Here is a 14,382-nt window from a genome sequence, read left to right on the forward strand (position 1 = left end):
GAAGGAGACCTGCAAAGGAAGAGACTGGTGTGCCATCCCTGGTGAGTCAGGAGAAGACCCAGGACCGGGAGCTGGCCTTGTGATGCCTTGGGCTGTGCCTCAATATGGCTTCTCAGTTCCTTTGTGAGTCCAGGGATTACAGTACTTGGGAGCCTAAAGACCTAGAATTGGGAGACCTGGATTTTACCCCAGCTTTCCTTTGAACAGCCAAGTGACTTTGGGCAATTTGCCTCTCTAAGTCTCAAACTTCCTGCCCCATCTACCTTAAATGACACAGCAAATGTGAAAGTGCTGTGTAAACTTTAAAGCACCCAAGGAGATCCTTTGTAAGACCAGAGCCTTTCAACAGGTCTCAGCTGGTGGAATCAAGATGCGTAGTGGAAGCCCCCAAATAGGCTGCATGGAACTTCTCCACAAACGAGACAGATTAAACTTCCATGGCTTCCTATCTCCAAGTTCACTTTAAAGGCCAAGTAGTCAGCATGGGGAATCCAAGGCTTTTGGAACCAAGCCTGCTGCTCTGGAGGTGACCAATAAAATGTATCCACCCTCGAACTGGGGATGAGTCTAGCTGTGTACCATCAGCTTGAGTATAAGAAATCACATTCTCCAATGATGGTCCACCATGTGTCCTCAGATCAGTCTGGCCTAAGGCCAGTGACATGAGCCTGTGCCTGTAACCAATATGAACCCGGCCCTTTAACCCAGCATCATTTATTTCCCCCTTCCTCAGGCAACTTAAAAGGAAGCCTCACAGGGTGTTACCATTTTCTGACAGTGAATGACCAGTCCCTCTGCCTTCAGAATACAAGAATAGCTGGTGTGTGTGTGTATTTGAGATGTGGGAGTGGGAGGGAGAAAGAGAGAAAGAAGAAAGGAAGGAAGGAAAGAAAGAAAGAAGGAAGGAAGGAAGAAGGAAAGAAAGAAAGAAAATGTGTGTGTGTATATGTCTCCTCTCAGGCTGACCCTCCCATCACCTCCTGGTTTGAAGTCTCAGTGGGGAGGTTACAGCAGGCCCACAGCACTGAACAAATTATATAACAAGCTCTTCACTCTCTGAGATGAAATCTGGAGAAATTCTTGCTCTGGAAAAGTCTGGGCTGGTTTTGCTTTTCAAGGAGGAAGCAAAGTACCAATTCTGCTACAAAGAATAAGAAGAGAGCAATTCAAATCCATCAGAAGCTTCACCTTCTCACCTTGGTCGTCTCTTGCCCATCTTTAGCTTCCCATTCATTGCTGTGTACCAACTTATGTGACTCATTTGGAAAAACAGACTGGGATAGATGTGCAGATGGTTTGCAGAAACAGAAAGAAGTGTCATTAATGACTCAAATGGGCATCTATTTTTGGTGCTGGTCTCAAGTGTCATACTAATTATCATTATGTCATATTCATACAGCAAATTGCATAATGTCTCTATGACTCAGTTTCCTCATTTGTTTTATGAGACCCATTAGGTTTAATTATGTCTTAAGGTTGGTTTACAGATTAAATGAGATATTTTTTGATCAATGCTTGCCCCATGGTGAGTATTCAACAAAGGCCAGCTATTATTTTGATTATTATAAATTGTGTTATTAATACTACCAGCATTTTACAAGTGTTTATGAAGCATTTTCACATATATTACTTCATCTCCATTCATAGCAGCCCCCTGATATAGGTCAGTTAGAGAGAGATTAGGATCTTCACTTTCAGAAGATCCTAAACTCTGGAAGGTAAAGTGATTTGCTCAAGACTTAGGACTTACAAGTGTCCAAGGCAGGCCTGACATCCAGAGCTTCTGACATATTCTGGTTTCTTCACTTAATATACCAAGTGGCCTCTCAAACAGAGGACAGTGCTACTGTCCTAGGCTCTGAGGGGTGACACAGAGATGTATAGAGCATGTGTTCTCCAGGCCTACTACTGCTCTCCTCTATTCCAGTTGGGCCTTCCCCAGGCTGCACTCTGTTAATTCCTAACTATGTGGCCATGTACAAGTCACTGTGCCTATCTGTTGTTGGTTTCCTCCTCAAAGAACTGAAGTGCTTAGCATATTGTCTGGGACATAAATGTTCAATGAATAGTGTCTGTTATCTAAGTGATGGTGATGGTGATGATGATGTTGAAGGTAATGATTACTACTACTACTGTGCTGTGTACAGTGGGTACGCAGTGTGGCAAAGAAGAAGATTTAACATGGAAGCCTTGGGTCTGATACGCTGTGGTCTCACGGCAGGGGATTCTTTCAGCAGAAACGAGGGTCTTTTCACTGTCATTTTTACATGTCTTTCTCAGTTTCCAAAAAAATCAGCAGCAGGAAAGTTTTGTGACCCGAGGGCCCCTTGTGTTGCCACAATGTTTTCACAAGATGCTGCTTATTCGATGTTCCCAGAAACCCAGTGAGTAGCAAAAGCAGAAGTTATTTTGCTGATGTTATAGATAGGATTACTGAGACTCAGAGCTACGGCACTTGGGTTCAGGATTCACAGTACATCAGGAGAGGCCCGGAGCAGCTGAAGGCTCTGACCGTCTAGTTGGAGAAGCCAAGACTTACACATCCTGAGATAAATTAGAGTGGGAAAGAAGACGTGCCAGAATTACTGTTCCATGATGGCAGAGCAAGGAGAGGTCAAGAGAATGGACTAGCCCCAAACCATGTATGAGGGCAGTCTGGACTCATAGTCAGAGGAATAAGCTTCTCAGAAATATATGCTATGGGCACATCTGGAAACTGCCATCCTATCCATCAGGACTGAGCCCCTGAGCCCTCATTCCCCACTCCCACCCCCTACCCCCATGCTGGGGTGACAGGGATCAGACTGAGGGAAACCTGGAGTTTCCCCTTAGCTCCTGCCTCCTGGACCTCCCATCACTGTCCTGGCACCTGCTGACTCCCCCCGTGAAAGATGGAGAATTCACCTTGGATTTCCTGTGAATGGTATTGGTTGCCAGCCCAGAGTCTGCCACCCATGAGATGCTGAAGCATAGATTTTCTTTCTTGCTTGGTGCCCGCCGTTTGCTGGTTAGTGTTTCTACTACTTGAGCCATCGACCCTGATGACTCCTCCAACCCCATCCCCGGGGCGGGGGGTGGGGGGCAGCGGAGATGCTCTGGGCCCGAGGCTTCTTCAGCCTTTTCGTGGCTGCCGTGAGGTGGATCTGTTCTCTTGGCCTCTCCTCCTGCATGCTCACTGGGTGTGGGAAGTCAGAGCCTGTGGGCTAGATCCCAGTAGACCGCATTCTGGTTATACTAGCCAAGTTAAGTCTCAGGACCCCTCTGAGCTTCCACCTGCCCACCTGAACAATGGGAAGAAGAATCCTGCTCTGTCTCATGCAGTTGCCCTGAGGTTCAAAGAAGCTTGTATATTATCCCTTTTTTAAAAAATATATTTTTGAGCCTTGTGACAAGCCAGTGAGGGAGGCAATGCTAAGAGATGAGGAAATTAATGCCAGAAAAATGGAGCAATTAATCCAGGATCCCCCAGATAGCGCCTGGTGGAGTCATGGTGTGAACCCAGCTCTTCTCTTCCTACGCGCTAACAGCCAAGCACGATGCCCACAAGTCCTCACGTGTACCCTCACTCTAGCCTTCTGCTGGGTATCATTTACATCCTCACCCAGACCCTCCAAAACCCAAATCACTCTTTGTTCAAATTCACCCTTCCTTTAAGGCATGAATGACCATCCATCCCAGTTAGCTTGGGGTCGTTTCAGTTTACATGTCTTGTTCTGGGATAATTGGTAATAGCTCTCCCATTCACCCTTAAGTTTGGATGATAAATTATATGGTCACCGTATTTAAAGCCCCAGTTTCGTTCCTACGGGAAGCCTGGTAATGTCCAAATTCCTCAGTCCATGGCGTTCTTTTCTGACAGTCCATAGCACCACGAGCCTGGCTGTGTTATTCAGCCCTTAATCTATACCTTTGTGGCTATTATTTCTCAGGAGCTTGTCTTTCCTTCTACACTGGGTCTTGAGTCCCGAAAGGTATGGACTGTGTCTCACACCCCTATTGCCCAGCTCGCCCCAACCTCATCTAGCAATGTGCCACGTAAACCTTCACTTCCAATGTGCGTGGTCATTGGCTGACAGATTGCAAACACAAAGGCAAGAGGGCTGATCCTTATTTAGGGCAGCGATTCTTCGCCTGAGGTCCTTAGCTGGGCTTCTCAGAGTGTCTGTTGTCCACCTGACTCCTGGTCATGCAAAATTATACGTGTGTGCATTTTCTGGGAATAAGAGTACAAAGCTTTGTTTCCCATCATATCCTCAAAGGGCCTATGACCCCCCAAATGCTAACAGCCTGACTTGGGGAGCTGGATCTTTTCTGCCAGCCGGAAGCCAACTTATGGGCGCCCTCATGCCTCTCCCTTCCTGGAGTGCTGAGGAATTCCAGGATGTGGGCTCATTAATATTCTGAATGGCTCCTTGGATGTCAGGCAGGGAGCAGGCAGGCTGGTTGTCTTCACTCTGCCACCGGGGAAACTATAGTGGGGTGTGGGGGAGCAGGGGCATGTAGATATTACCCAAGGCCGTGTGCTGGTGCTGGCTGGGCCATGGCTTCTGTCTCACCTGCTGGGCTGGGCCTTCGAGGCTTCAGAGCAGAGCAGTTAATGGAGACAGGGTGAGGTAGCAAGGAGATGTGGGTTGGAGTCCCACTTTTATCACTAACTGTATAATCTTGGGAAATTAAAAAAATCTCTGTAGCTCAGTTTCTGCATTTATAAAGCGCAGTTAATAAAACCAGCTACCTCAGAGGGTTATATTGAGGATTCAGTGAGATCAAACATGTAAAATACGTTCAGAACCTTGTACGTAGTGAGCCCTGGACATATCATAGCTGGTGTTACCATTAGTTTTAGAATAACTTGCTAATTCCTTTTGGCCTAACTCACAGACATCCCAGCTCTACCACAAGCTGACCCACAGGTCCCTCCCCATGTGTGACCTGAAGGCCAGTGGGCAGGGCAGAAGAGACTCGAGCCCCCATCCTTGGATTCCAAGGACCAAATGTCATTGGGATTTACCCAATCTACTGTAGGTGCACACTGCTTCTTCCTAGGGCCATGGCTTTCTCAAGAGATGGGTCTTGAGGGTGAGATGGTTGGACAGTGGCCATGACTGTGTGTGGAAGGCCCTGAAGCTCAGTGCGTACAAGCAAAGGCCCCTGGGGCCACAGGACAGTTGTGGGACAGGAAGAAGAACCCTGGATGGGTGTCTGGTCCAGCCTGTGCTGCTAAGCTGCTGTGTGAGCCCGGCTGAGTCACTGCCTACTCTAGGTCAGCTGCTTCATCTATAATGTAAGGGAAAATGGGAGTCGTGATTTTTCAGGTCTCTTTCAGCAATATATGTTTGTGATTCTAGGTGATTAACAAAGATTTGAAAGTAATCAGTTTGAACAGCTGATTTTTAGATCAGAATGTTGGTTTTATTTTTGTGTCTGTTTTGTGCCTAGTTCTCCCTGCCCTACGTCCACACCCAACAGAGACTGAAGGGAGTTTCTTGAGGGCAGGTCTTGACTTCTCTTGTTGTCCCCAGAGCTTGGTCCCAGACCAGAGCACGTAGTAGGCTCTCAGGAGCAGCTGACTGGCACACACATGTCTTGACTCAAGACAGTATAGAGATTATTATGTTTTTGACTAAGGCAACTGCTTCCGCTCAACCCCACTGAAGGCAGAAGCAGAAGCTGAGCATGTTACAACCAGAAAGACATGGGTTAGAGCATAAGAAAAAATAAATTAGATCCTTAGAGTTCTTAAGCCAGTTGAGACCCAAGAATTGTCTCTCTAACCGCCTCATTGTCGTGGATGAGGAAAGGGAAGGGTGTAGGAGATATGAATGAGTATTTCAAGGTCACCCAGAGACTCAAGGGCCCAGCGGGACCTGGACCCCAGCTCTCCTGATTCAGTGCCCTTCCTGTCACCCACGTCGTCTCCAGGCTTCATCTCTGTCAACGATGGCATCAGGATATCCTTCCAGGGATGCCCTTAAGATGGGAGAGGCAAGGGAGCTAGAAGGGTTGTGAGGCTGAGGGCAAGTCCGTGGGACCTTCTGAAACTAGCTTCACATTGCAAACAGAATCTGTCTCGACTGTGGGGTCTGGAAGAGCATTTTAAATAAGCCAGAAGGCGGGCACAGCACCTTTGGCGATCATTCTGAAGCTGGTGGGTGTCTGCTCTTGCTGCCTAGCGATTCGGGGCCACCCTGCGCAGAGACAGGGAGGGCAGAAAGGGCTGCGGGTGGACCCATTCGCGTGTGGTCACAGGGCAGCTGCTTCACTTCATTCCAAAGGACAGAAGTATAATCCACATTCCATGTGCAGGCAGTTCGTCCAAGCTGAAGAACAGCCTGTGATACTCCTGTCTTGTCTCTTTCTCCAGGTTGTGAAAATTGTTAGAGCTGTGCACGTGTGGTTGGAAAACAAATGGGAATAGTTGTACATTTTGCTCTACATTTCTGCCTCATTCAGAAACGCATCTCTCCTTCCCTGGGAGTCCAAATTCATCTTCTGTTGAATGGAGTCTTGAAAGTAGAGCTGGCCTTATCTAGGCAACTCTTGGATGGGGAGGGCAGGTCCTGAGAGGCATTTGTACCAAAATATCTTGCTGCTGCTGGCTTGCCACTGTGTCAGATACTTGGACATTCCTTTGCAGTGAGCACTGCCCTCTTTGCCCAGTCCCCTTTGGAAACACAGCCTCTCTCAGGAGGCACGAGAGGCATCCTGTGGTGCTATCCGTCAGGAGTTGGAGGACCACAGCCTGGGCTTGAGGTGCTTCTAGAAACTTCTAGAGACTTCTAGGAGTGCAGAGAGTGATAAAACTGGGCAAATCCCCAGAAACTTCTAAACCAGGAATGTGAAGTACATGGCTCATGTGTACGTCTGTCTCATCCTGCTTCCACAGCAGACGTATCACGAATTGAGTATTTATACTCCCCCCCTGTTGAGTCTGGATTCAGCCTCAGAATCCTCTGCATAGCCAGCTGACTGGAGGGGCCTGACCATTTTCTATCCCCGTTCTTTACCTGTTGTTAAGCGCGAACAAAATTGATGATTGCAATGCTGAGAAGCAAGAAAATAGAATCAGAAGTCCTGAGAAACATTTTCAGGGTCCCAGCATGACATGTGCACAGAAAGCAAAGGTAATGAAGAAATCCAGAAAATCAGGGCAGGAGGGGGAGTCTCCAAGAGACTGCTAAAATGCTTCAGTTTCATCCTTGTATATCTCACGTCCCCTTGTCAAATACAGAATCACTGGCTTCCCCTTTTTAACATAAACGCTAAGCAGAAAATAGAGCTTTTGTGCTGTCAGGAATGACTATTCCATACTATTGCGTTTTTTTGTTTCGTTTTTCAAATTTCTGCGTGACCTTCCATGTACGCCAAGAGCCACAGACACAATGCAGCGGCAGTCCAAACTTAGGCGTGCTCTCCCTTTTCTTTTAAATAGCTACGTCCCACCTGAAACTGATGCTGAAATCCCCTGTGAGGCTCCCATAAGATGGGGCAGCCATTGCCAGCCTCACCTGCTGCAGAGCTCTCTGGATGTCGATGCCCTGGCCCCAGGGCACAGCTGGGTTAGCCAGGCAGTCCCCAGCATTCCCCCGGCGAGAGATATCGATTCTCTGCCTCCGCAGGCTCTGGAAAGCCTCAGCCATCACCTTCACCCCGTCGTAGGTGAGCGCAGAGGTGTACTAGTGGGAGGAACAGAGACAGTTAGGTGTCAGAGCTCGCTGACAGGGAGGCAGGTGGGAGCTGTATCTGGGAACGAGCTTCCCGGCGGTGAGGATGCCTGCAGTCGGCCAGGGATGGGGAGTGGGGGGAGGAGGGGAGCAGCCGTGAGCCGGGAAGTGCCTGCCTCTTAGATGGGGGCTGCCGCTCCACCTCTCTAGCCAATATTGCCCTCCTGGATTGTGAGTTCAGTATTACTGCAGGTTGCGATGTTAGAAGAGAACTTTAGAATTTTGTGTTCCATCTTGCCATTTGAAAATGTTGGTTCAACTGGAAAAAGAATGCGTAGACTAAATACAACACATCTGTATCTGTCTGATACAGTCCATGGAAAACCACTTGGTGCTCTCTGTGGTATAGTCATCAGTTGGGGGCCAAGAGGAACAGTTTACTCCACCATCCCTGGTGACAGTAAAAGAATAATCCAAGAAGGGTCAGCTCTAAATTATTTCCACATGTGGTTCACTCAAGTGGCAGGTTTACATTCTGCAAACTTTCCCCTTGTGCTTCTTCATGCTAACCCTCAATTTTATCCCCCTCTCGCCTGAAAGCGGGTGAAAATGTTGAAACAAAAGCGGGATAACAATCCAGAACAACATTTCCTGGCACTGGAACTCATGTCTGTCCTCATTACTTTGTCCTCGATGTCTAGCCTGTTCTCTGGCACATTCTAAGTTCACAGTAGAGTTGTAGAATGAACGTATATGTATTTTTCCAGTTCTTAACTTTGATTCTCTTGCTATTTTAAAAGTGTATACCTTATATTTTGTTATTTTTATAATCAGCTCCAATCTTTTGGAAATTGGGTGGGCTTTTCGCATATTAATGAATTAACTGCTGTGTGGTTTGCTCATTGCTTTAAAGCACATTTGTGATTTTTCTTGCTTAAGCTCATATTGAAATAAGTTTTTATTTCTGAATTGCTAACTCAGTTTGAGCAAAAGTGGGATGAGAAGCATCTCGCTTAAGTGGCCTGCCATTCGCAAAAAGAAATTGACAAGTGGCAAGAGAAAGTTGCCCAGGATCCACAGTTTGCCCTGGATAAACACATTTAGCCTCAGAATCCTTCTCAGCACAGTGTTTCACACAGCCATTGCCGAACTGTTGGATTTGATGTGGGAAAGAAAAATTATCCCCTATCCTTATTCTAAGCCATTATCAAATAGCAAACAATATAGATGTTGGCTGCAGGATTTAAAGCTGCCTTGCTGGGGAGTGAGAGACAGGTAGTCTGCGTGATAATAGGTAGTAGACTCTCTGAGAAGGAGATGTGCTGGTTATTGCTTAGTTAAATTTCCTTGATTTTTAGCTAGGTATGTGGCTGATTAGAAAAAGGGCCAGCTCCCTGCACAAATCTAGGCGGCTCAATCCATGAAGAAATAAATGCATCCCCCTGGAGCTGTGCAACATGGTGGTCCTGCCCAGAGTAGAGACATCATTTTCCAGCTTCCCCCGTAGGTAGCCGGGGTGAGTTTCTAAGATGTGGCCAATAGCATGTAAAGGGAAGATCTGTGTGTGACTTCTGGAAAGACTTCTTATAGGAAGCAGTTTGGGTTTTTATTTTCCTTTTCCCTTCCTGCTGGGTAGAATAGTGAGGTAATTGTTGGAGCCTCTGCAGCCATTTGGGGCTATAAGGTAGCAGCCATATGCTGAGGATAGCAGAACAAGAAGATAGAACAAGCCTCAGTGTTTGATGATTGTGAAGCCATTACACAAGCCCTGGGTTGCTGACTCCTGAATTCTGTTTATATGAAAGAAAATCAAAATATTTAGCTTGTTAAAACCATTGTCATTCTGGATTGTCCATACCCTCAGTCTTTACGGATGTTCCTCTTAGGAAGTCTGTCCTTATCGAAAGGCTAACACTATCTAGGAATCTAGGGCAGGCACAGGGACCAGGTTGGTCCTTTGCTGCCTGCCGCCGATCCTCTTACCTTAGGTCTCTTCCAGTCCACCCGGGTGTGGTCCCGAGCATCACTGTTTTTCCACTGCTGCATGATCCTGGCCGGGATGGTGTCTGTGTAGTTCACCAACTGGAAACCTGTTACGTTTGCTCCACTCTCCTTGAATTTGTTTAAGTCAATGTCCATGAAACCCTGGGTGGAGAGGAAGGGAAAGAAGTCAGAATATGTTGCCTGGGTCCATCCATTTAACCATGTTACAGAATCACAGCCTTTTCCACCCAGTTCCTACTTAAGGTGAAACCGACTTAATGGAGAGACAGTTGTGTCTCCCTCCCTTCTGAATTCTGTTGTCACTTAGTTTGTGCACAGAGTTAGCACAGTGGTTAAGAGCCCTTGCTCAGGAGCCAGCCATGCCTGGGTTGAAGGTTGGGCTCTGCTGCTCCCAGCTGTGAGTTACTACCTTGGACCAAGTTCCCTGATGTTTTCTCGTACGAATAATGGAGGTTAGGAGGCGGGGGAGAAAAAGCAGTGCGATGATCCACGTGATCAGTAAATGGTGGCTGAGATTACTGTGACGACACAGATATGCAATAGAATGAAAAACAAAAGAGGGGGAGGTTTTTCCTCTACCATCACCACTCTCCACCCTTGTGAGAGGAGAGGAATCTGAAGTCCGTTGGGGGCAGGCGCCTGAGGGCTCCCCAGTGTCACCAGCGTGTCTAGAAGAGGCTGCATGCTGATTACCCCTCCCCCTGTGCTCTTTCCTGGGCCGCAGCCGAGGTCTTCTCTAGCCAGTGAGTCCTGATCAGTTTTCATATCTGCAAAGCATTTTTTATTGGGAAAAACTTTCCTCCCCACTTGGTAAAGTTCATTGAAACTCAGGAAGCCTTCAATTTAGAAAGGAAACCTTGTATTTCTATAATATATTCCATAGTGTACAATACTTCCAGATCTACGGCCGCATTTCACTTTATGGCTTTATAAGGTAGAAATTATATGTTTATTTGTCAGATAAAGAAATTGAGACTAGAGTGGGAGAATCGTCTTCACAGAGTCATTCATTGATTTAGTAGCAGAGAGGGGACCAGAACTGAGGTCTTCTGTAGGTCTTCGCTCACTTGCGCACTTGTCGTTCAACGAACATATCTGAGAACCTACAGTGTACTCTTCTAATAGTGAGAGAAACAACTTCCTTCTCTTACAAAGCTTACTTTCTAGTGGGAAACATAGACCATAAACAAACAAACTGTTAGGTATAAAATAAGCTGCAAGGATATATTGTACAACACGGGGAACAGAGCAAATATTTTATAAGACCTATAAATGGAGTATAACCTTTAAAAATTGTGAATCACTATGTTGTACACCTATAACATAGAGTATTATACATCAACTATACTTCAGTTAAAGAAAAGTAAATATGTAGCACAGCGTCTAGAGTACAGTCCAGCAGAGTACACTCTGCTGTAGCTGTGAGTCCTCTGAAGGAAGATGAAGTGGGGAAAGAGGTTGGGGAGGGGAGGGCAGTGCCATGCCCTGGAGTCACGATCCGTTTGAGCCTCCCTGAGATGGTGGTGTCAGCACAGGGACCTGAGTGAAGTGAAGCCGTGTGAGTGAGCTCTGGGGAAATCTGGGGGAGAGCATTCTGGCTCAGAGGTCGGAGGATGTTTGGCATGTTCCAGAAAACGTTAGAAGGCTGGTGTGACTGTAGCACGGTGAGTGAGTGAGAGAGAGGGCGGGAAATGCAGTCGGCAGCCCAGGGCTGGATCACATAAAGCGTTGTGATCCCCTGGGTTTCTTTATAAGGTATAATTGGCGGCCCACTGCAGGAGTTTGAGCAGGGATCATAAAGTCATTGCTGTCTGAGCTCCACAGCTTGGAGAAACTGCCAGACCCCTGGGGGTGAAATGGGGGAACGAGCAGGGGAAGCAGTTTGGTGGATTGAGGTTGGGGAGAGCCAAGGACTGGCAGCTGAGAGCCCGGAGCGCTGGCCCCAGCTCTGCCCGGGTCTCTTCATTTCTCACTGACTTGATCCAGTTTCCTTACCTAAAAGATCTAGTCATCAGTGACTTCATGACTCAAAGACATCCCACCCGCCCCATGCCTCTAAAGTTCTGCGGTTCTTTATTATTTCTATTTTATAAACACACAAAGCTCAGTTCCGCCCCGAGCCCTTGCCTAGCTGTTCTCTCTGCCTGGAAGTGAGCTTTCCCTGGCTGACTCCTGCCCGTATTTTTGGATCTCAGCTAAAATGCACTGTCTTCAGATAGCTCTTTCCTGACCCCTTATGTAAGATTCAATTCTTGCCCTGTGGTGGATGCTATTGATGCCCTGCTGATTTCCACTCCCCCAGCCCTTAGACACTGATATTCCGCTTTATATACTAACTACAAATACCTATTACTTCACCTGCGTGCAGGGTAAGCCAGACGTATCGGGGATTTCATTCACCCAGAGCAGCTCTCAACCATTGACAGATGGGGAGTTCGTAGATAAATACTCCAGAATCCTCTTCCCTGGGTGGGGTGACCCTGAGGCATGCTCTACACCCAGGTCTAGAGCTTCCCTAAAGGATGGAGCTCCGTAGCCCCGAGGGGTAACTGTCTTGGTTATGCACTTTTATCAGATGCCTGCTGTCCCTTCCCTACTTCACATCCCTGATTCCCTGCTGTTGTTTCTCGGATTCACATCCAAAGAAGCTGCTTGTACTTGAATTGCTGTCTTAAGACCTATTTCTAGTAGAACCCAGTCAAGTCACCCCCAACACCCAGTCCAGTCAGTTCCTTCTCAGTGTTCTGTCTATCCCCATTTGAGATGATCTCGTTTGCTCATTTATTCCCTTGTCCTCTCTCCTTGGGTTGGAATGTCAGCTCCATGAGGGCAGGGACCTTTTCTGTCTTGTTCACGGATGTATACTAGAACCTAGCACCTAGAACAATGCCTGGCACAGAGTAGGTGCTCAATACATATTTGTTGGGTGAATGAATAAACGCCAAAGGCTTTCCTCAAGCAAGAATGCTTATTAGCTAAGGGGAAGTGTGATCACCAGGCAGTAAATGCCGGTGGATGATTTTAATTGTTTGAAAAGAGAAGCTCATGTTGGAAATATATTTTATGATTAACTTTTCCCATAGCTACAGTTTACAGACATTCACAGGGGTCTACTGAATTGCACAGTTTCTAGCAAGCTTTTAGTACAGATGAAATCAGAATTAGGTTCTCGTACCCAATAGGCATTCAAAGACGTTCTACTACCTAAGAGTACAACCATCCTACCCCTGGTTAAAAGCTAATGCACAGTTGAGAGACTTCCCATAATTTTTAGAGATCTTAAAAAGAACATCTTGTTCATAAAGTAACTATTGAGAGAATAAAATGAAAGCAACCTCCTGCAGTCAAATTCTGTCGCTTGAAAATCTGTAACAAGCTCCCGGGCATTTTGTATTGACTGCCCACATCAATGTAATGGGGACCATAGGAAATGGCAGAGTTTATTCAAACATAAATGCCAGTCAACTCCATCACCAGAGTGTCTGACTACAAGGTTACTGGAACCAAATCTCAAGTTATATCTAATCAAACTGATGGGACCTCTAACTGAACTCCTTAGCTCCCCTGAGAAGGAAGGGACAAAGAATGATAAAATAAGCTCCTATCTGTGCTGTTAGGTAAAAGACACAAAATGAGGGAATAATTTTTTTCTTTTTTACCACGTGAATATGTTTTCTTTTTAGTACTGTTAAAAAATAAAAATAGATCCTCAGATAATTTTGATATATGTTGTTGGGTCAAACTCATCTGTTAAGTCCCTGGAAAGTGTGGGAGGGAGTGGCAGTGGCAGAACAGGGAAGAGAAGTCATGGCATTGGTTGACTGATAGGGTCTGTTAAGGGAGCCCTGCCTAATTGGTTGTCTCTTGGCCTGGAATTAAAGAACACTGGCGCTGTTAAATGCTCTACTGAAATGCAGCTTCGGAAGCATTGCTCCTCAGGATAACAGAAATAACAACAATGGCAAAGCTGTCCCTTCTTATGCATCATATAACTTCATCTATACAGCCTTTTGAGAATTATGAAGTTGTCATTTAAAACTGAAAAATGAAATAATCAGTCGAGAGTCACCCTTAGATTTATTAAACATTTCCCAAGCTCTTATCCTGAGCCAGACATTCTATTAAATGCTTTATATACGTAATCCTATTTAATCCCCCCAAACAACCCTGAGAGGTGAATATGCACAGTAGGCACCGGGTGCTCATTTGCATAAGTGAGTGAGTATCTGTCCCAATTTTATGTGAGAGGAGCTGTGGTTCAGAGACCTTTGGAAACTCCCTTGAGGTCACCCAGCAAGCAAGGAATCCAGCTGTGCTCCAGCCATCAAATCTGTCTTCTTTGTCTGTGTTACACTGCTTTGCCAGTGGAGGAACGTAGGAGGCTAGCTTTAGGATGGCATTTCCATATTGCCCCAGACAGAGGGACAGAGAAGCTCAGACAGTGTGGCTGACAGTTAATAGCCTGGAACAGGTGTCTCGCTCTGCCAAAGAGAGGCCTTCCAATACAGCTTTCTGTCTTAAAGCAACGTCTGTGGGAGAGCACAGTAGGTTTCTCTCCTTGACACCATGATGGTGGTTAGAGATTGGTTAGATGTTTCTCAAGCCTCTGATTTATACGAGGTCTGTTAGTGCCCACCTACCCCACATTTATACCAGGAGTCAGCAAATTTTTCTTGATAAAGGGTCATACTGTGAATTTTTTAGGCTGGTGGGC

The 14,382-nt window shown here is 46.4% G+C and overlaps 1 protein-coding gene across 4 annotated transcripts in view; it reads right to left on the reverse strand.

Annotated features, from left to right (window-relative positions):
• The window catches only part of GRIA1 (glutamate ionotropic receptor AMPA type subunit 1), a 305,570-nt gene that overhangs the window by 107,936 nt on the left and 183,252 nt on the right, over positions 1–14,382 (reverse strand). For 3 of the 4 annotated variants that reach the window (XM_027081485.1, XM_027081483.1, XM_027081482.1), the window contains 2 exons: positions 9,648–9,809; positions 7,509–7,676 (listed from right to left, as the gene is read on the reverse strand). In XM_027081485.1, coding sequence (XP_026937286.1) covers positions 7,509–7,676; positions 9,648–9,809 — 330 coding nt within the window. The remainder of the gene's footprint in view (positions 1–7,508; positions 7,677–9,647; positions 9,810–14,382) is intronic. The other variant, XM_027081484.1, reaches the window with a different exon arrangement.

The sequence above is a fragment of the Aethalodelphis obliquidens genome, unplaced genomic scaffold (assembly GCF_003676395.1).
Source record: "Aethalodelphis obliquidens isolate GAN/ISIS:26980383/991018 unplaced genomic scaffold, ASM367639v1 scaffold45, whole genome shotgun sequence".
Lineage (NCBI taxonomy): Eukaryota > Metazoa > Chordata > Mammalia > Artiodactyla > Delphinidae > Aethalodelphis > Aethalodelphis obliquidens.